Below are 23177 nucleotides of genomic sequence, written 5' to 3' on the forward strand. Positions count from 1 at the left end.
GCTTTCACCGGGGAAGGCGCTCCAGAGAGTATTTGGCCTCCTCTTCCACGCCGGCGAGACATCTGGGAAGAGGTGAGAGTACTCACGCTTTATCCCACCACACACGACCTGCTCATCGACTGTGGTTGTACCCAGTTACAGGATCGTGCTGAGTGGACGGAGGTGGTCCAATTGAAGAAACTAGACTTTTGGGAGACAAAGGTGATGTGGCTTTTAAGCAGAATTTTTGTCATTTTCTAGAAGTCTGCAGTGCCTTTGCTGTCGATTTAACGGATTAAGTGGACTTGTGCAGGTCTGTCGCCGTCACATTACCGGATAAGTTTAAAAGAAAAATCTTGTTTAGGCTGAACATTTCCAAAAGCTTCTAAAGAAGCGAGTGACCTGTGTATCGTATCCTGATGCACTCTGCAGATGCAAGCATGAAAAAACATGGAATGATTTTTTAAATGGTGACATTTAAACATTCGCTATATATATACGCTGTGCAGGTGCTCTATATTATTGTAGCAATTGTTTTTTCATTTTGAAGGGCATCTTTGAAACTGGAGCTCCAGCTTAAGAGACACACTTTGCGTGCCAGTTCAGCTGATGAGACTCAATATGCTTGACTTGACCTATCGTGGGATTTTAGACAGGGCACGTGGATTACGACTCGACGGACCTGTTATGTTCAAGAGACTGAAACGTTCCCGAGTAATATTTTGCCAGCATTTAGCGTTGAACTTTGACCCACGGGGTCACATTGTCTTGTACATAACAATACCGATTAGTCTCATGCGGCTTATGTAGGCGATTATTATTATTGGCACCTACGATTAGAACGGTTGACTATGTACGGTGCGAAAGAATTTCAGCGTACATACGAAAACCTTACGCAAGCAGGAAAAGAGCATTTGGGGCAGCGAAGTGCGACGGGGGAGAGAGGCCAACGGGACAGGGCCAAGCAGGCGACTTAACGACGCCATTTCGATTTAAAGTTTTCGTGACTGCAGGGATTCATCTTCTTGGTTCTTTCGGTAACGTCACGTAGAAGGAAAATAATAAAATAATATAAATAAAACATAAAATAATTCTCACGACGTTTCGGCCGTCCTCACCTGAGGACGGCTGCTTGCGTTGTGGCCGAAACGTCGTGAGAATTATTTTATTATGTTTTATTTGTATTATTTTCCTTCTACGTGACTTTACCGAAAGAACCATTGAAGATTAACGACGCCACTCAATTTCAGGAATTGTCCAAAAATCCAGATGCTGGATCCGCGTCGAAGCCTTCAGACTCAAGAGACGCTTTTCCGGTAAAACAAAATGACATTATTTTTCATTTTGTATCGTATTTACCATCTTGATGTATTGTCGAATATTTCACTGTTTGAATAGTTGTGGTTGCCGCATGAGCATTTCATGCGCACAGATCGTCAGAGCAGTAATCGATACTTACACGAACAACGCAATCGATACATTGTGTGCATAGTAATTGGCGAATCGATGCATCCTTGGATGACTCGCGAAAACTGGCCACAAACATGAGCAGAAAGTCAAGGATTTCACTTCACGATTAAATCAACTGGACACGTTATTTTTTTCAGTTCTTTATTAAATGCCTCATTCTTGAACACACAATCAGGACATCACTCCACTATGTCACTGCTAACAATAAAGGATCAGCATTCTGGTAAGCAGTTTGTCTCAAATTCTATCTAATGTGTTTACTCCAGTAACAAGTTTCCAAATAAACAAAAAATGGTAAATGGGAATATGGCCTCATAGAAATATAATTTCTATGGTAATTACACAAGGTTTCCAAGTTAGCTTTAACAGGTCGGTGGCTCAATACAACAGTGGGACAATACATTGTTAAAGCAAAACATCAAATTCTGTAAACACAAATATAAAAAAAAATGCAATTTGGTTCTTGCAGGATTGTACCAAACTATACCGTGTTACTGTTTCCTATGGTTGTTTGCCGTCTGCTGCACACACAACTGATCGGACACACGCGCCTGCTTCCACACGTACGCATGCAAGCATGCCCACTCTCATTCATCGCGCAGTCGCAAACAAAGACAAAGATCCCCCGTATAGCCTTAACAGACTGTTGGGGCAAGTGCTGTTAGCGAGCACCTATGAAGGCCAGCACGGCACACGAGGGGGTGGGTGGCCAGCACCACGCCCGACCACCTTTGTCTCCCAAGTGGCGATGTTTATGCATCGGACCAGGTACTCATTTGAGGCTGAGTCGACCTAGGGGAGGCCAAGGACCGGTTCATACATTCGTCACTGGTGTAGGCCGTGAGCGGGTAATCGAACCCGCTGGGTTCGTAGCGAAACGCGCTAACCACAGTGCCACCGCTCCCCACATGTTTGCAGTCACAAATACGCACGTACACACACACTTGAAAGAATGCTCACACACACACACGTGCAAACACACGACGTACCTACATACACACGCACACACGCACGCGCATTTCAAACCCGCGCTCTCACACTCGCTTGCACACTCGCTTGCACACTCACACTCGCTTGCCCATACCTGCAGACATGGCACGCGACGAGAAAAAAAAGAAATGAGTACAAATTTTTATCATCTTGTACAAATACACCTGGAAAGGCTACATCAATGTACATTTTTTACATTTCTCCCAAGTCAGCGTTACTGTGTCGACTTCCAACGAGTCTAAATCGCATAAGTATAAAAATACCGTCGGAGGGACATTTTAAAGTCTTCACCTAGTTTCAGCTCATGTACATACCCCAAGCGTATAACAGCAAACAGTGTGAAACGCTAAACTCGACGCGATATATGAACGGAGTTAATAATTAATTGCAATATCGACAAAAACACATGAGGTTTGCACAGGCGACTTGATCGAACCTATGCGAGCGGGCTTAGTCTGCCAGTATTTTTGTTTTTTTTACAATTTGAATTCTGGGAAGTATAATTTTAAGAGCTCGAATGTTAGCCTGACGTTTGCGACTCCATCGGGTGGGGTGCTCAGCGAGCCCACTGAACGACGTGTCTCACTCAATGCGCTCACTGCTTCGCGCGTTTTCAGATGCGCTTCTGCGGCCGTCTGGAACGCCTCTTGCTTCGGATATTAGAAAGCCACTATGGAGCTGCGCACTTTTAAATCATCTAGATTGAAAAACTAATTTCTCCAGAACTGCTGTTTGCGTTTAGTTTGTTGTCCTTCCCCTTGCAACCTCCAATGATCACGGTTGGCTACGTACGGTGCAAAAGAAGTTCAACATACACACTCCATACAATGCAATGCTGACATGGGCTACGGGAATGATATGCACGGTTGCTGTTTTGCACGTAAAATTTTACGACGTACGTTTTGTTCAACTGGTGGTAGCGGCTCATTGTGAACGCCCACACACACGCACTCAGTTACAGCCGGGAGGAGTTTCGCATCAACGATGCTTTATAGCGTTTACATCAAAATGACGGATGTCACCCAAAATGCCAAGGCCCCGAACGTGAAGCGAGCAGATGATGCGCTCATTGGTACACGGATCAATCTCTTTACGCTGAGAATGCAACAATTATCCAGATTAAGCGAACCATCTTTAAACGAGGTGTAACAGCCTGCATAATAATACAATAACAAGTAAATTTAGAGTCCTAACGTCCGCGCTAAATTATCTTATAACTGTAAACTGCTACCCGATGAGTGGTAGTACGTTATGCACCACTGAGAGAGCATACCTCTGCAACTGGATCTCTTAAGAAACCTATAATTAAAAATTTGAATAGTTTACTTGAAGGTGTAGATATATACATCTTAAATTTGTTTAACACTTTTTTTTCATTCATATAATACATTACTTTGCCAAAATTCTCAGTTTATCAGTTTTGGATAGTCACAAAAGATCATACTGCACTTCAAATCCAAACGTAAGTCGGCGAAATAAAGTTTATGTGCAGCAGCACATCTCCCACAAACGCCGTTGCTATCTCACATTATCGCGAAAGGCCAGCCAAAACAAATGTGACCCGGATGGAGACTCTGCGACAATTGCTTTTGTAAGATCCCTATCCGATGTTGATTCTATGGGGCCCAACAACAAAAGGGGGAGATAGGTCCCCACTGCTTATCTAATAATCCTGTCAGTGTTAAAGACACATCAAACTGTGAAATCAAACGCCCACCGAGGGGCTCTACGCTGTCCAGCAGGACAGCCGTGCGGCCTCCGAAGCTGCGTCGCGTCTGTGCGACTTGAAGACGTCATTCCATTCACAGAAGTTTGTCCACTTTTAAAAAAAAAATACAAAACCCCAGCGCCAAGTGTTCTGTATCCTTAGCATGTCGTCGTCGTACTAAAACGGCGTAGAGGTGGCAGCGAAAAGCTCGGGCACGGCTCCAGGAACCTGGCGACCTGAGTTGACTCCTGCCCCAGGCTAACCGCGAGTGGCCAGTGGACATCGGAACGGGTCCCGGACCCTCTCCCGTCAATTGACCAATCAGCACCGATCCTTAGCACGGTGAAATATGCTCAACCAATGCCCATAAAAGACGCGGCATGGGGACGCCTTCATCCGGCAGTGGATTGAATAAGAAATAACTACAATTACATTATCCCATTCAAAACATCACAAACCACATTATGCTGGGCGATGGTAATGGAGCTAACGTTGAACCTTTCCCATGAGGCTGAAGGCTTGTGTTTGTGCGTTAAAGCTGTTCGTTTGGCAGACGTGCTCCCCACTTGATTAAGGTTTGTAAGACAAAGTTGCACTCCATCAGCCAGCAACAACCCTCGAAGTTTGAGTTTAATTTTGGGAAGAGACTGCTCGCAGCTGAAATCCATGTCGGTGTTTGTATTGTCAGGCTTATTGACTCACCCATTCATCTGTTACGCCAGCCAATAGCCATTTGGTGAGCACACATTTTCCACTTATTTTAATTCGTATAGATGTATTCTCGAGCATAAGTGTGGTTCCAGATCAGGTGTTCATGGAGTGGAGCATCTTGTATTTCTCAAATGAGGAATGTCCTGGAAAATCTAGATAAACCCACCAAAACCTCATTGCCCAGGACACAGCCTTTTGTTGAGAGTAGGCAGATTAAGAGGATAAAAAGTGAAATATTAAGTTCACTGTGCAGATGTGACAATAAAACTATTACAGATGGCTTGTAAGGTGTTCCAATGAAGTCAGCATTGGTTATCTTGAAAATAAATGTGCTTTATAAACTTGTTAATGTACCTCTCAAAAGATAAAACAGAGGCTGCACTCACTAAACTGGGGGTGTCGACACGGCAGGTAGAGGGTACAAAGACAAAGATCCCCTGTGTAGCCCTTACAGACTGCAGGGGCAAGTGCTGTTAGCGAGCACCTATGAAGGCCGGCACAGCACCATGAGACGGTGGATGGCCAGGACCACGCCCGACCGTCTTTGTCTTCCCAGTGGTCGATGTTTACACACCGCACCAGGTACTCATTTGAGGCTGACTCGACCTAGTGGAGGCCCAAGACCGGTTCAGATAATCGTCACTGGTGTTGGCCGTGAGCGGGAATCTAACTCGGGTCGCCAGGTTCGTAGCATAGCGGCGCTAACCACTACACTACCGCTCTCCCAGTAGGTACACACACACACACACTCAAGCGCGTACATGAGAACTCATTCAGAGGGGGCTCGCGTGAACATATTATGCTGCCCGCTGACTTAATTAGGCCAACTTGTCCGCTTGGAACACATGGGCAAAACTAAAGTTGCACTTCTCTGAGATTTCGGGAATGATTCGGAGAATGCGAAAACAAGTGGGCTGCGTGCGTCCGCACCTAATGACCCAGCGTCGTGTGCTCCATGTGGGTGCCTTGCCAAAACAAGGCTCTCCCCTATACAGCGCATGCTGTGAACGCGTCCACGGGGGGAGACGGGACACTTGGCGCGCACGAGATATCGCATCGTTTTGTTTCCAAATCTCTTGAGCCGCTGGTTTGGCAGGCACGGCACCCGGAATCGTACCAAAAGAAAATATATCAAGTCGCCGCAACTTCTAAACTGAGCGTTTTTTTGTTTTGTTCGTGAATGCTGTTGATAGCAATTGATAAGTGTATTTACCGTCTGATTTTTTTTAAAAAGTCGAGTATCACCGCGGAGCTTTATTAGGGGGCGTGCAATGTGCATAATGCGGCAGTGAAAAAGACAAAGAGAGTAAAGAAAACACTGACATAGCAAATCTGTTCGGCATGGTTTCCTCCAGTAAAATGTTCGCATTGTCGATTGTCGCTTTTTGCTAGACTGTCGCCTTCCTTTAGTTTTTAATTCATGCTGAGATCGTTAAAAACAACAGTCAACTTCTCAGCCAAGCAGACTTCGCCCGGATGGCAAGCGGGTGGGTTGCTCATTTCTTCTCCACGAGCACATGGGTCCACTATGTAAGCTATGACAAAACACTGATAGACCTTGAAATAAATGTAGTTTTAAAATGACTGACACGAGCCTGTTTTTCCCCGACTCAATTCCATCACATGTGCACGGAGTGGCCAGCAAAATGGGGTTTCACAAGCCACCACACGCTGTTTGGTAAAAATTACACATCCGAGACTCTGGACGATCGGACAGGACCAACTGAGCCAAGAGACGCTGACGTTGTCATCACTCAGAACGAGACCAAGATGCTCACAAAATAAAAACAAAAACCACTCCACTTTGGTCCAGCATCAAAGGCTTGCCAATCAATGCAAAGGTGGGGGGGGGGGGCAACCGATGCACTAGAACTCATGAGATTACCAGGATCGCTTAAAGTTGTTTTCATCATTTATTTTTAGTGTCCTTTACAACTAGGCTTTCTGTATTGTTTGTCAGGGGGGGGCAGGTGACGAACTCTGGAAGCTTTGACTTGCTCGCTGAACGGCGGACCCCTGAGCTCAAACCAGGCCAAGAGGCTGAAAAAAGATTCCCCTAACACCCTCCTCCCTCCCACTTCCGCCCTTGCCCCCAAACCCAAAACCCGTGACAGTCAGTCACCCTTGTAGGCAGATGACCTCAGCTCATCATGTCCACACTGTTGGCTGCAAACGGTGACATAGATTTGAGCGAGTCGTTGACATCTCTCCTGAAGATGGCCAGGTTCTGCGTGAACCTGGGGACACAAGGACAGCAGCTGTTATCTTTAGATTCGTTTCACCCCGTATCTTTCAAACACTCCGTGTGCATCTTCTTGGTTCTTTCGGTAAAGTCACATAGAATGGAAATAATAAAATAACAAAAATAAAACATTATAAAATAATTCTCACGACGTTTCGGCCACAATGCAAGCAGCCGTCACATTCAGACTCTGTCTTCTCAACAGACCTGTTCTTCACCTGAGGAAGGCTGCTTGCGTTGTGGCTGAAACGTCGTGAGAATCATTTTATTATGTTTTAATTTTATTATTTTATTATTTCCATTCTACGTGACTTTACCGAAAGAACCAAGAAGATGAATCCCTGCAGTCACGAAAGCTTTAAATCGAAACTCCGTGTGCATACAAGTGTCCAGGTAAAGTAAGGGGTAATCAAGTCGTTTTGGGAGTGGATATAAGATTGCAAGTCATCAGAAAAGTCTTTTAGATAGGAAACTAATTTCTTTACAACTGCTTTTTGGGTTTAGTTTGTTGTCCTTCCTCGGCACCTCCGATTAGCACAGTTAGCTACGTATGGTGTGAAAGAAGTTCAACATACATCAATACATATGTAAATATGGCGAATACTGTTACATTTACCAACTACTGTACAATGTCTCGGTGGAAGAATTCACCTTCCTCAGCGATTGAATAAATTCTAACAATTGGGATTCATGATTCGAATCGAAAATTGATTCTATCTTTAACATTTCTGTGCATGGCAGTGTGCCTCTTAATAGCTGGTAAGGATGATGTGAACTCATTACATACAACATGGAAGAATTATAAAAACATCTGATTCTTAAAGAGACAACTTTATGCATGTATCTAATAATCGATGAATGAATGCATTGTTTGACTCCTTGTGCACAAATATTCTTTAAAATGTTGTAGCACTTCTGAATTAAATACAGACAAGTCTTGGGTTTTACATTTATATGAACTGTCAGAGCTGAGACCATGAAACTGGAGAGATATGGACTTGCTCGTGCATTATGGGACCATAATCCACGCAAACATGGGCTCAGCAGGATAACGTGCTGTATTAATGTCAAAAGACACATGCATGGTCGGGACGCATATCAAATGGTAAAATGTAACTTGTAATATGTAACAAATTTGTATAATTTTACACGTCGTTGTGCTAACAAAGTAAAATCACACGATGCACGAAAAGCAACTTTTCGGACGCGAAGTCACCTTGCAGTGATGGCAAATTTTCAGATCAATCGAAGACAATTATATTTACGAATTATCTGAAATTTCCTATTGGATTTTTCCCAATTAATCTGAATATGAAAAACAACGCCCCTAGTGTGCGCTATCGCCCTAACCCACACGGCTCTCCGTTCGTGCAGGATGCCGTGTTCACGCCATCGGTCGCACGTATGTATGTTGAACTTCTTTCGCACCGTACGTAGCCAACCGTGCCAATCGGAGGTGCGTCGCCACAGTGAAGGAAATGTTTAAACGTGGTAATTAAAAAAAAAAATATTATTTGTCCACGAACCATAACCCGATTGCGTAATCGTGCGCACGCAGGCCATATATGAACTTGGGTCACCTGAGTTCGATTCCCAGCCAGGGCTAAACATTGCCAGTGTTGAGGAGAACGTGCTGGGTCAGAGGCCCTCACCTGTCACGGTTCTTGGTGAGCAGGTTTCGTTCGATGGCCTCCATGAGGTTCTCAAAGCACAGGTGCATGGCCTGTTGCTTCTCCGGGGCCTGGCTGCTCACGATGTTGTTACGCAGCTCCGTAAAATACTGCACACGCCAAGACAGCATCGCACCAGGGGGGAGGGGGGGGGTACTAAGTTTTGCTGCAGATCTCCCCTCGAAATCGAAACTCCAATCCTCAGTGCAGCCTTATTTTTAAATCCTTTATATTAAGTTCACTTGCTTGCTTGCTTTCTTGCTTGCGCTTACGACCGTGCAAATCTTTCGGTCGTTTTTTAACCCACTTCCCGTGATCCAATCGAGCTGACATTTTGCACACAGACTCGTTGTGTGTGACAATTTATTTTCGAGAATTTTTTTTTCCAAAATGTTACACTTTTTAGGATTTTTTTTTTATATTTAATTACCAATTGCTTAATGGTGGCAGGCAATCATCTGACCCATAGGTGGCAGCCATCTCAAGCCAGAGGACGAAAGGACTCTAGCCACCACGCATATAAAGGATTTATAGTGAAAAACTTTGTTTTTACGGTTTAATTTTTTTACAGAGTCCTATGGTAATCCACTGCTGGAGTAAGCCCCCCTACCGCCCCCGATGCATTGTCCATCGTAGGGGGCTGTAAGAACATACTTTAAGCATGCTGTGGGCTGATGAACGGTGAGCAATCACTTACTTCTGAAGTTATCCATGGTGAGGAATCCCTTATACGTGGTCAAAATATCTATCTATCTAGAAACCTACCATTCCTTATGTTTTGCAATTTCTGGAATGCAATTATTTTCCCATGAACTTAAAATGCCGCACGAACCAAAGCCATTTTCTCAGTATTACTCATTTGCTGCGTCGGAAGAAGGTCCGGTGAAATCTCCCGCAGCGCTGCCACCCCCTTGCTTACCTTCTCGTTGAGGAGAATGAGGCCGAGTAGCGGGCGGGACATGGACCATTGGTTCCTGCAGTCCTCGAACATGATGATGTTCAGCACCGTGGAGAGCATCTGCGACGTGGAAAAGGCAGACGCGCGGTCCTATCATTCAAATGAGCACTTCCTCTGCAAGCGGAGCTTTTGCGAAGAACCCTTCTGACTGAGAGAAGTGCGTGGAAACTTCATCACATCGATACACACACACATGACAATCGATACAAAGCAAATCAATCGTATGTTAACAATTGTTCTGCTTCAAAAACCAAGGCCCTCCGGAAGGGTCATTCTCGTAAACCCGCGAAAAAAAATGCAATCAATTAAAAACAGGTTCAAGGAGAGAGTTTATGAATTGTAAATGTTAAATTATACTGCCGAGTGGTTTCAAGTATTTCGCATGTACATGTAGCAACCGGTTTGTGCACTGTTGAAGCATAATCAAGTATTAATGATGACATTATTAATGCTTAATATATGACCATAACACGTTTAAACAAATCCACTGCTGCTTCCTGACTGAGAGCTTTCATCTCATGTTTCAGCTTTTAGGAAACATCAAGAATATTTACCGTACATGCATTATACCCCAACATATTGTATATTTATGTTTGACTGAACATAGTTTCAATATGAACTTGCACGTTAAGTAACATATTTGACACTTGCAAATATGCATTATGTGCCAGAGTAGAGATTTGTGGGCAATGCATTAGTATAGACAATTCTGCGTGCAACAATAAAATATAAAATAACCATCCGGATGAAAACTGGGGCTGATGACCGAAACTGTTATTTTTGTGTGAAGAAACTTATTGCATTTACTAACATGGCAACTTATCAATAAAATAAACAGAAAAATAAATGTGTCATTTGCTTTGTTTTATATATACCGTATTTTGAACTATACACATGATTTTTGGAACTTGTAATTTAAGAGCCGACTTAATAATTGAATACCAAAACGCCTTATTCGCAAGCCGGCAGTTGAGTCCACGTCAGTTTAACATCATGTTCACAAACAAGTCAACTTCGATCATGCTCGCAGCGGCTTTTGGCGAGCCATCGAACAAATACGGTCACTGCATCGTGTGCTTTAAGATCCGCGCTTCTGCGGCGGTGTTGGACAACGCTTCCTTCCGATACCAGGAAACCACTCCAGCTATGCACTTTTAAATCTAGGTTGAAAACTAAACTTTTGTTTGGGTTTAGTTTGCTGTCCTTTCCCCTTCACACCTGCGATTAGCACGGTTGGCTATGTAAGGTGTGAGAGAAGTTCAACATACATAAGCACACGGTGCCCTAATGCATCACTACCGCAGCTTTCCTGTGGAAAAGGCCACACCTTCCAAACAAATGCTCTGACAACAGACTAAAGTGGGCCACCTGGATACATCCAAACATTTTCATTCTTAAAACGAGCAAGAAAGTTTAAGAGATGCGAAATATGAAACAAAAAAATATGTTGAGGGTACATTTGTACGAGGTTCAGTGGAAGAAAGTGCCACTTGGAAAATGTCGCTCGTTATTTTAGCCCTCAAACCAAACACAAAACAACATGCACAAACTGACTGAATCAAAGGACGAAAACGAGCATAAAGAGACAGGCACATGCGTGCGATAGGCACGAGCGTGGCTCAACAGATCCCACACACGGGGGACTAATCAGTCTGCGGAGGAGGATCTACCGAGTGGCCGAATCAGGGACACAGTGGTGCAACTGCAACAAATGACACTGGCGCCTTCCCCGAACAAACGTGTGCAAAGTATACGAATAATGAACAAAGCACACGTCGAGTCAGCGCAGTGATCCGACAAGAGTGGAGGGCGCGACCGCCCCAAACGCAGCCGAGTGCGCCTCTCAAACTCTCCCTCCTCTACCTGCGTGTCGAGGAGCAACGTCCGCATGGATCCCGTCAGTCGGCGACATGAGCGCCGCTTGCACGCACGTGTGCACGCGCGCTCCTGGTGGGGCTCTGATGAGCGTGAACTTTACTCGCCCTCTGAGTTACTGGCGGCGAAGTGGCTACTGTCAACGAAGCCCCCAAAAATTGTCAAGTAGAGAGAAATAAAAAACCCCACGGTGTGCGATTCACGTGTTGGCGGAGCCCCATCTCGTCCCGATCAATCTCTCCGTCTTGGCAGAACCAGTTTTGCAGATGGGCACCAGACAGAAGTCATCAGCCAGGCTTAAGGAGCGTTTTGTCAACTTGTGGCATAACAGCCACCCAGTCCTTAAATAAGGACAGACAATGAGATAAATATGTAAGAAATAACACACACCCCCACCTGCAACAAAATCCACTGGAATTGAAGATTCGCAAGGGAGGATGTTTTTCTGAATCTGCCAACGACAAGTTGACAATGTGCAAGGGGTGCGCAGTGCGGGAACGGAATGTTAAATGCTCCACAATGACAACTCACTTGACACCTGTCATGCAATCAGATGGGTGTGGTTCCCAATATAAGAAACAAACCTCAACTTTTCTCTCACAAGCGGGACAAATGCAGCCCTTCGCTCGTTAACGATGCGGCTACAGTCGGCGGAGCACTGACCCAGGTCAAATTGTAAGTGTGGTTATCAGTAACGTCAAACAAATGCCGCTGCCGCTGCGTGTCTACATTACTCGTTTAACCTGCAGCGAGGCCAATGTGCACGGGGGGTGTCGCGTTTGGACTGCGATCCGACTCGGCGGTAATAAGCGTAAAGAAACCGCACAAAACAAACGAGAGGAAGAAACAAATAAATAATTTAGCGGTGCAGGGGCGCGAGCGAGCCTTGCCGGTGCTGGTGTGGGTGAAACGGGGTGCGGGCCTGCTGGGAGGCAGGCAGCGTGGCGCCAGGCAAGTGAACTCCAGCATTCCGACACAGCGGTTCACGGCCGCCCTCTTTACCATCAACAAGACGCAGCTATCCGTCTCTTTCTGGGAACCGCGCTTTTGGAGGGGGTGGATGGCCGGGGAACTGGGGTGGGGGGCGCTTGCGAGGGCTCCCGCTCATCTTAGGGGGGGGGGGGTGGCAGTCCCGTGACGGTGATGACGAGGAAGGAGCTCTGACGAAGGCCAGCTGCCACTGCCCCAGGGATCAAAGGTCAGACACATTTAGGGTGAGGAGTCTCCTCGGCCTGTCTCTTTTGCTGCCAGCCCCTCCCCTTCCTCCATCTCCAAACCTCCTCCTTGCTCTCCCAAGTTCCTGCTAGCTGGCTCGCCGCCACGCGGGGACCCTGGCTGTACGTATCACCTCTGGCTTTCCTCACTCACAGCGACTCTGTCTCTTCACGCTCACACTGTCCCCTAGGTGCTGCCGCTCTTTGTGGGGTGAATGCTGAAGAAAAATTATTTGCCCAGGCTCCACGTGGCCTAAGTGCCCGCATACCAAAGAGCAGGTAAAATGTGTTGAACACAAGCCGCTAACAGATTGTGCAGAGTAATACACACGCGGACTTCATCATTTGCATTACCTTTCAAAATACCATTCCCTGCTGTAATATACCTCTTTGGCCAGAACACATCACATGCGCAATTGCACGTTAATTGTAAACCGCTGCACGGTTCACGGGAGGGAGTAATTTTATCAGCAGTCGAACCCTGGAAACACTGACGCTTATCTTCACTATAGGTTGGCAGGCAAGCCTGCAGCTGGTATAAGTCATAAGTAATTATATGCCGTGTGTGTGTGTGCATGTATCGAAGGTGCTCGCTAACAGCACTTGTCGCAACAGTCTGATAAGGCTGTACGGGGGACGTTTGTCTTTAAAATAATAATGATCTAGTTTTATAGTGCTGTACATTTTAACATGTCGTTTTGTGCACGCTACAACCAAAGTGCGGCGATACTTCATAAACTGTCTCTCTTGGCGTCTCCATTAGGCTGCGTGGTAAGGCACCAGCGTTTTTCATTTGCCGATTCCTTCCCAGCGGCGCATGCGGTCGCCGCAACTATGGGAAGGGGGGGGGGAGATGACACCGCCTCTGTCACGCAAACGCGGGCAGACCTGCGGTGTCGCAACCGGGTCAGGCGGCGGTCCCGACAAGCTCGCGCAACGACGGCAAACAAGCAGCGGCAGACGCACAAAGGCGCAAGCCAGGTGTCATGACCAGGTAAATCACGCTCTGCTCGCATACAAAGACCCGTTGATTTGTTGCAACAACTCCTCTGCTGAAAATCCCGCCATATCTCCCTTCAGCGATAGTTTACCCTCTAGAGGATAAGCAGGGGAAAAATTAAATCAACTTAAAACAACAAAAAACTGCCGCCAGTTCTAAAATGGCAAGGCAAGTCGGCCCTACGCCTGTCTGGCAGTGACGTTGAGGAAGGCTTCTTCCTCGCACCCTCCCCTTCGAATATTTGATAATCCCGGGTAGCCCTAATGGTTCGCTATCTCAAACGCCGCTGCCGTGCATCACAGTACGGGGAGACGGATAGGTCAAATGCAACCTGTCCCGTGGTTTAATCAGAGGCACCCAGGTCTGAGGACGCGGCACTTTGATCGGCCCGCCGAACCTGGCAGCAGCTGCCGCCCCAGCGGATCCAGAGACGGCGGAGCTGCAGATAACGATCTTGGGCGGTGAATTTCTTTTCTCATTCTAGCAGAACGAAAACCCCCCTCCCAACACCACCCCCACCTCCCTCCTCTCCCGGGAAATGGGCCAAAAGAGAGTTTTTCGAATTATTCTTGTGACTTGTAAGCCACGTATAGGTACATTACACTGTGATGGAAGCCCAAGGCATACACGGACAGGCCCTGGAACACGTGTGGCGTAGGAGTGGCTTGGTACTCATCACATCAAAGTGCTGCCCCCCTAGGGACTTTTCTGATAAGCAGTCCCTTTTTTTTCATTGCAAATTCCATATTCCTTAAAGAACATAGGTATAATGCAGCTCATGAACACTAAATGGCTCATTCCAAGTTTGATTATATATCGCGGTTTGGAAACATGGTGCAGAAGGCAAGACATTTCTTTATTCTGCTTTTTTACAATCGAGTCGCAAATATCGGTGCCTCACGTGAGCGCACGGACCACTTTCAATTCCGCAACAAAGGCTCGCCCAACGTTATTTGCCAATGCGCGCCGTGGGGAGTGGCGAAGACGCGAAGACGTGGCAATAATCCCGTGCCCTCCCCCTGTTCATCGGCTTAATAACGCCGACAAAACCGACCATTACGCGCCTCATTTGCCTCACTTACAGTAAGCAGCCCCCCAAAAGGCAAGCTGGGTGCCAGGGCCGCCGTCTTTCTCACACATTCCACGGTGCGCCGGCACACACACACACGCCTGTAACATGTATCCGATTCCAGCGCGCTGGATTCCTCGCTTCTGCTGTTTTTTTTGTCGTTGCACTCGGCGTGTGACGGCCGCTTCACCTGGCGCCCCCACACGTTCCCTCAATGTGAAAGTCTGCAAAACCAGTCCGACTTCATCAATAAGTTATCATTATCGCAAAAGGGTGCACGGCAAAAGGGGAGGGCGAGGAGGGTGGAGGTGGGGGTGGTTTCTGGTGGGGAAAGAGGAACAGGATTAGGGAGGGGGCGGCGGGGGGGGGGTGATGGGAGCTGCGCAGTGGGGAGATCGCTGGGACGTGTCGGGTGGGGGGGACGAGGGAGAAGAGGGGAGGGAGGGGGGCAGCGTCAAAGAGGAGGTGCTGTCTCCGTCCCCAGACAAGGCAGGCTCCAGTGCTGACAGCCACAGGGAACGAAGCCATTACTCAGCCACGTTATTGGACAGGAAACAAGCATTAATGCCAGCACAACAAACCATTAAAGAAGGGGCCCCAGTAATTCGATGGCCAACTTGTCTATACATCTGATACTCTTTGAGGGACATTTAAAAGTAATTCACCTTCCCGAAATGTTACCGTAAGGAGCGAAACGAGTCATATCGGCCAGACGGAGAGGCTCTGTGCGCGCGTGGAAAGGAAGCAGCTTTCAGAAGATGGGCTACCGTTCAGACGTGGAGCCGCGCGGGCATTAGTACTGCTTACCTAATTCCTTTATGAAAAACAGAGATGATAAAAGTAATTGATCTGGTTTAAACAGGCTCCACTGTCAATTGGACCTCCTATTTATCGTGATGCATTGTTCAGTTACTTACCAGTTAAGAGTTCATTATATTTTTTCGATATCGTTATTCACCAACGCAAGGAAAGAATGCCAACATCGTTGTACTGTAAACGTAAGGCATTTGTTTATAGCAACTAAGACGTATCTGTTTATAGCAACTGAAAAACCCGCAATAAAATAGCAGCTGGGTGGGCTTGCGTTTAGCGTGCTTTATTCTGAGCTGAGGGCTCACTGGATCCGATCTGATCACGTCCCCTGATAAAAACACTGCGGGGGACAAACTCAAGCGCACAGGTGATGGCCATTAAAACCCAACGGCAGGTCGGCGCGTGTCTATAAATTTACTACGTGCGAATAAAACTACCCCGTGCAATTGTTAAAATCACCGGCGCTGACCCCCCCCCCTCCTCCTTAACGAACGCATGCTGGCGGGGTTGACGCACCGGCCGTGGCGATTTGGTTGGGTGGAGAGCTAGGAGGCGCTGCTTTGCCTCGGCCACATTACCAAGGGCTAGCGCCAGGCGTGTGAGCGATGATGATATATTAACAAGCGCCATCGTCGCCGCTACCGTCGACGCCGCTGCGGGTATGCAACGTACAGTGCGACGTCGGCGCAGTTTAACCTCTAGGCCACAAGCCGTAAAGGGGTCGTGACCTCCGTTGCTGGGGGAAACTGTCAGCGCGTGGGCTCACAGGTAAGACGTGCCCATCTGACGGATGGCGAGGCGCTTTGCCGGAGGGAACGCGAGCGCAATCCAGGGCTTGCCGCCGTGTTTCTGTTTGTTTTATGGCGGGTTGGCGCTGCGTTGACCTGTCACCTGGCTCCAGGCTGGGACGCAAGTTGCCATTCCTTGTAAATAACTGCGAGGGCAAGCTATCAATGGCATTTCCAACTGTTCAAAAAAACCACAAGTGCCTGAGAATTCTTTTCACTGTAAGATACTCATCTGTGACAACAATTCACTTCTTGAGATATCCTTTTCCTGACAATTTCTTTCTGTTTGGTACAAACGACGGTGATCAGGTTATTTACAGAGTATGACACAAATTGATTGCTTACAAAGATAACCAACACCTTTAACAAAGTAACAAAAGAAAGAGACAGCAAGCATGACACATTGTAAAGGACAAGCGGTATTAACATAGTTTTCTGCCTCACCTTTACAGCCTCGCTTCTATTGAACTTCATCAAAGCGGCAAATGGTGACATCAGGAGGACTTCTTGTGTTGACAGGGTACAGCGATTAAGCATGAAGCCGTTTGTAAGGAAGCCAATGCGAGCTCAGTACATATATGGCACCTCTTGACAGATCCGATTTCTCCAGATCCGTCCACACCCACGCGTTAAAAATAACACCCTGCCGAAGGACTGCTTCCTTTCATAACGGTGCTGAATCGCAACAATCAGAAGGAATAATTTATTTTAACAAAGCTGCAGTTCAAAGGCCATCCCATTGTTACAGCGGGACTTTCCTCCTACATAAAAGGTGGCAGACACTTTCATTTTGAGCGCTGTCGGTGCTGCTCTCAACTGTCAGCCACGCGGATAAGAACGACCTGTTGACGGAACACCCACAGGTTACGGATTTCTGATCGACCGATACTGTTTATCAAAGGCCTCTCACCTGGTTCGAGACAAAACCCGCCCGAGTTCATTACCAAGTCTCCCAGTGCAAGCGATCTCACACCTCCCAAACAGAAACTCATTCATTACTAACCCATGCCTTGAGGGGATTAAGGAGCCCGCATGCATGAGTGTGTGCGTGCGTGCACACAAAAGTGCAGAACCTTTGCACCGATGTTTTGCACAACCAGATAAATCCCAGCGACCCGGAGTCAATACTTGGGCGGACAAACGTCAGTGGCAAGAGGCATCAAGGTCTGTCCCAGGCCTCCCGTAGGTTGATAAAAGAATAACACGAAGAATGTAAAACATATGTAAATTGAGCTTTGAAAAGATATTCTTACCTATGTAGAATGGGGGTGAAGATATGACATAATCTGTGTCCATTGTTCATCATCTCTGTTCATCGTGGATGTTTTTAAGTAATAACTTTTTCTGCTGGTATGGGTTGCGGTCACATGGGCACTGAGTCACTGACTGACTCTCGACGAGTGAGAAGCAGCTCATAATTAAGCCAGACCATGGTGAAGAACCAAAAGAGGATGGTTCATCTGCAACCATACGAATCGTGGATAATGATTGGATTTGTGGAAGACACAAATAACCAAAGCTAGGGCTTCATGAAGTCATTTGTTTAACTCTCCTATACTTTGCACTCTTATCGTGTTTTTGTATCGTTTACTGTTGTAACGTTCTGACCTGCCTCTACTGGACATCTGTGAAAAAGAACTTCATAACTCATCGGTTCCTCCAGCAAAAATAGAGCATTCTGTGATTCTGTTAATTGAGGTGGGTCTCTGTCCAGGCCAGCGACCTAGAAAACATTTCCACCTCTGACACACCACATCGAGAAAACCTTTCATTATGGCAGTGACAACTAGTCATGTGTCTACTCCATTCTACTCAAATATATTCAGGAAGAAAATGAAGCACTAACCATAGGTGCTTGCCACCCATAGCTCTCGTCTCCCCCCCCACAAAGCCCAAAAGGAGATTCAATTGAGGGCGCACCTGCTGCATGATGTCCGGCCGCTGCTGCAGGATGTGGAGGAGGCGGTCGCGATCCTGCGGCACGGCGGATGCGGGCCGCTTCTTGCCGTTGCGGGAGAGCTGCTTGAAGAGGTACGTGACCATGTGGTCGAGGCTTGCGCAGCAGCTGGTGCACACCATGGTGTCTGTGCGCGCCGACAGCAACAGCAAAAGCAACTGTTATCATCATCCTCCGCTAAAACGCGGGGCATCGCCGCGATTAAGATACCAGTGATGGCGTTTAAGAATGCTGCTATTATTTCACGCGACCTGGCTTATATTGGTTGCTTCGTATTTTGGCAATTTTACTTTTTTTTTTTAGATTCCGGCTCAAAGTACACAGTGACATCAAATGGCAACGCGCAATGCATATATGGACAACGTGCGGCGTTAAGCAAAGGCGCGGGGGGGACCAGCGTTTACAATAAATTTAAAAACCGAATACAAAAACATGCCACCGTAGAAACGAGCGGAGATCAAACAGTGAGCATAGCATGCGTACGCAAACAATCTTCCAAACACAAGACACTGAGACCCACAAATCTTGCAGAGGGCCCTTTTGCCTTGTGCCGCGAAACTGGTGGAGGCTGGAGGGGTCTAGGCCCCATCGGTCCACCTTCTAACGGAGCGGTCTTTTTTTTTGGTTTCAACCCTGGAGCCAGCCGCCAGTAAATATTCCAGAAAACTCAACAAAGCATGAACAAACACTGACAGAATCTTCTAGTTTTCCTTTTGTTGTTTTCTCTTTGTTCTTCTTTCAAGTCTCTCTAATGTCAGGACCTTGCCACTGACAATGTAATCATCCACCCCACTGTCCAAGCTTTAGGAAAGTCGAAATGCTGAGGCCACTCAATGCTGCACGTCCAAAGGGAGGGATTTACATTTTTATTCCCAGCTGAAAATGTCTCTTTCTTAAGGAGGCATGAAACAATGCACCATTTAACCAATTAAAATAGATTCAGATTCTGATGGAACGGTGCATTCCCGGATACGTATTTGCGATTTGTAAACGTTGTATGTCATGGGTTCATGTGACCCTGCGAAGCCACAATGACTGAAGCGATTCTTCAATTGAATTGTGACAATCACATTGCGAGCGAGGCGAATCGCTACATGTCTAGTTTTTGGCGTTCAAGTAGAACCCTACAACAAATCATAAAACCACTTTCAGAGCCCTCTTCTCAAAATTCGTGGGTTTGTGCAAAGCACTCCAGGAACCTCCAAAACACAAATGTGGCCCACTATCTCAAACAGCACCCGCATAAAAACATTTAATTAATATTTCTATATCCGATAATTATTCAACCAGGGTGGCACTTCACACCGGCTGTGTGATATCTATATTAATAAAATGCAATAAAGTCGGTAATGTTATTTAATGCATTTTAAATTACATTTTTTTACAAACATGTTCCACGGGTAGGGCTATTAATGTTTTTTTGTTGATAATTAATAGCGAGGAAGGGGATTTTTTATGGCTTTCTAAACGCTTTACAGCCGCCAAAGAAATCTTATAAGTTCTCAATTGATGCAATTCATCCGTGCATTACAGAGCAAATCCAATTAGGCTCCTGCCTTTTCCTATTAAAATCCAAGGCAGGCATCTCCCATTACAAGGAGCTCAGTGCAAAACTATCAGATAAAGAGCTGTCAAGTGAAGACTGTTTCTATTTTTGAAACAATGATCTGCGACAGCGATAAGAGTGACATGAAAACTCTACGGTACTTTAAAAAAGACGGAAAAGTAGTATTTGTCTGCAAGTTACAACACAATTTAAATTGCGTGATATATGGTTTTTTTCATTATGACTAAGACAGCTAACGGGAGGAGGCTTATACCTGCTGGGTCAGCGACTGGCAGGTCACACGCAATGATGCGCTCCGAATCAATTCAACCGCAGAGGCCGGGCCCCGGTAATTTACAATCGACTCCAAGGGACCGTTGCCACTGCTTTCTGCCGAGACCCATTGTCTACAACCCTCCTCCTTGCGACAAATTTCCGGCAAACTGGTTGCGCACAAGAGTAGTCGGCTGTGTCGAGGTGCTGCGTTTCTGGATGCTGTTACCCGTGATATTTAATTAATTGCTATTATGCGACCACTTTGCGAAGTGTATGTTTTAAGGGGGTTTAGTGCAATGAACCCAGCAATTTTGATTTCCGGCTAGACCTAACATCAGTGGCGAGCAATATTTGAACTGTATCTGAACTAACCATCCACCAACCCGCACTGACCGGTTTGTTCAAGTATGGTCAAAAGTTCCCAGGAGCGACACTGCGTGCCCAGGCCTTCATCCAGCAGTGGATTGCAAAGTGTTGTAATTTGTTTTTAATTAAATGTTTTAAAAAACGCAATGCACGTCAATAATTTTATTATGGATGAATCAATACACTCGCTAAATGAGAATGAAACAATTTCAAATGGAAAAGTATTGAAATGCAAATGGCAAAGCCAATGTCAAACCTAACCTCCCTACTCAGCAATTATTCCATTGATAATGCCCACGAGTGCACATTACAGCTCGCAGCTAAACTGAAATGTAAAATGCAAGCGAAAGCATCAAGTTTAAAATAAAAAAAAAACCGCTAAAGAAGGATCAGACAAATTCGTAAACTCAAGGGCCCTTTTTACAGCAGGGCACATCCAAGTCTCTCTCCGCGGAGAACAAGCGCGCAATTCTTGCAGCGTAGTTTCTGAAGGTCTCAGCGTGCCCACAGTTCTCCTCGGCCATGCTGGAAAGCCAGGCCCACCTGACCGCGCTAAGTGTGACAGATTGCATTTCGATGGGGCAGGGGATGTTTGGTGGAAAGTTGAAACTCCCGCCTTTCATCTGCCGTGATTAACGACGGCGGCATGAACGCTGTTTATACTGGCCGAAATCTGTTCCCTTTTCTCGTTTCTCCCTATTCCTCCGCTGTAACCCCCCAACCCACCGCCCCCGTCACCCCCACACCGTCTCCAAGCCACCACGGAAAAGAGACCTTTTTCAGCCACCGACTATGTTACAGCTGTCATAGCTGGCTGCACATTCCTGCGCTGTGTTCTACTTTAGATGCCTTGCTGCCTTGGGTAGCTGGCGGGCTTTTCAGCACGGAGCCCACAGCCGAGCCATCACACAGGATACAGTATGTCATCCCGCCTTCATGAGATTCGCTTAGACTAAACAGGTTTTTGTTACTCGCTCGTGCTCATGCAGGTAGGCCAGCTCTCAGGGGACTGTGGCTTCAAAGGAAAAAGAACTGTATCTTTTTTTCCCCATTTGTTTTTACAATCCTTTCACGTTCGTCTGCTGAATTTGTACCAAGGCTCACGTTTATATTTTGATTGCAGCTTCGCGCGAGCGTCAAACAAAAAATGGCGACTCTAGCGAGTTGTTCAACGGGTACACGACCGTCCATTATTCGTGTCAGAGTCCAAGGGTCAAGTTCAAATTTAATTGAGCGAGAAAAACTACACAAGCATACCACTTGAAATGAGTTATCTTCCATAAATGATGCCAACTCTGGTAAATATGTCCCCTTTACTGAAAATTAATTTTCGGAGGGCTTATTTTTTTTACTTCACCCTACCCACTGACAAGACGCTTAGCCTCACGTCATGCGCTCTCAAAACCGCGGAATAAATAACCGCAGCGCGAAATGGAATTTTCAACCTAATCCGTTATACTTTAACTACGACCAAGGACTGTAACTAAATATCAAAAACGTGGAGGGAATCAAATCGGCCTTGACATTCATCGCATATTCCATCACGTGGCGCTGTCACGTCTTGTTTTTTGGGGCGGTGGGCACAGCAACGATGCATCATCTTTACGACGCTATCGATTCGCTTCACTGCAGCCAGTGTTGCAGCCACGGGGCGACCGTAATTGCCGCACAGGGTGGTGTCCACTTTCAAGTTTGTTTAGCATCGGCTTGTTAGGCATGGGGCCAAATTGTCTGGCCCTCCCGCGACTGCTATCCACGAACAGTTTTCCCCGACGTGAACCCGATCCCGTTTGTAGGTAGTTTAGCCACGAGATGTCTGCCTCCACTTTGAACCCACAATCAGAGCGAGGGCTGACAAAGAGAACAGATTGGATGGGAGCAGGGAGGAATAATAACGAGTAAAAAAACTAGAGGATAAGGCAACTGTTAAAAGATTTTGAACAGGAGGCGGTACACCGAAGTGGGCTCGGATTCCTTAGATAGACTTCACAGGACGGGCACGCAAGTTGAGCAAGATGGCCTTTCGTAAGAGAGGTGGGATTGGTAAAATATCATCGATCGCAAGAGGGGTAACAACGAAACCTGTGGAAGCCACAGAGGTGGAAAAATGCTGTACACATGGGGGGAGGGGCAGAATAAAAAAAACATGAAAACTACCTCATTATAAATCCATTAATAATAAAAAATTTGATCACGAAACTAAGTAAGCTTTAATGTGTATACGGCGACCATTAATTATTTTAATCAAATCTGCATAAAAATTCCATTTTATTTAGGTAGGCGAATGTATTTCTCAAATGTAATTGCATCATAGCAGCTCTTTTGTCTGACCACAGGATATGAATTTTTTAATTGTAAATCATCAACGTTAAAATCCATTTACACAGCCCTGCTAATTTTATTGAAAGTTTAAAACTTCAACTTTGAAAATGTTAAAGATGTTATATTGCAATTGACTGAGATTGCATTTGGTATTTTAAAACACAGATGATTAAAGCAGACATTTACAGAAAAAATACATCTAACATTTAAGGGAAAAACAATG

The 23177-nt window shown here is 46.2% G+C and overlaps 1 protein-coding gene across 3 annotated transcripts in view; it reads right to left on the reverse strand.

Moving 5' to 3' along the window:
* Nucleotides 1–1571: 1571 nt before the first annotated feature.
* XPO7 (exportin 7) overlaps nucleotides 1572–23177 on the reverse strand; it is an 86853-nt gene continuing 65247 nt past the window's right edge. For 2 of the 3 annotated variants that reach the window (XM_061552929.1, XM_061552930.1), the window contains exons 25-28: nucleotides 18408–18571; nucleotides 9690–9818; nucleotides 8753–8880; nucleotides 1572–7095 (exon numbers count right to left, since the gene is read on the reverse strand). In XM_061552929.1, coding sequence (XP_061408913.1) covers nucleotides 6999–7095; nucleotides 8753–8880; nucleotides 9690–9818; nucleotides 18408–18571 — 518 coding nt within the window. In that variant the 3' untranslated portion in view covers nucleotides 1572–6998. The remainder of the gene's footprint in view (nucleotides 7096–8752; nucleotides 8881–9689; nucleotides 9819–18407; nucleotides 18572–23177) is intronic. The other variant, XM_061552931.1, reaches the window with a different exon arrangement.

This window comes from Lethenteron reissneri, chromosome 17, assembly GCF_015708825.2.
Source record: "Lethenteron reissneri isolate LAM-NWPU_2019-01 chromosome 17, ASM1570882v1, whole genome shotgun sequence".
NCBI lineage: Eukaryota > Metazoa > Chordata > Hyperoartia > Petromyzontiformes > Petromyzontidae > Lethenteron > Lethenteron reissneri.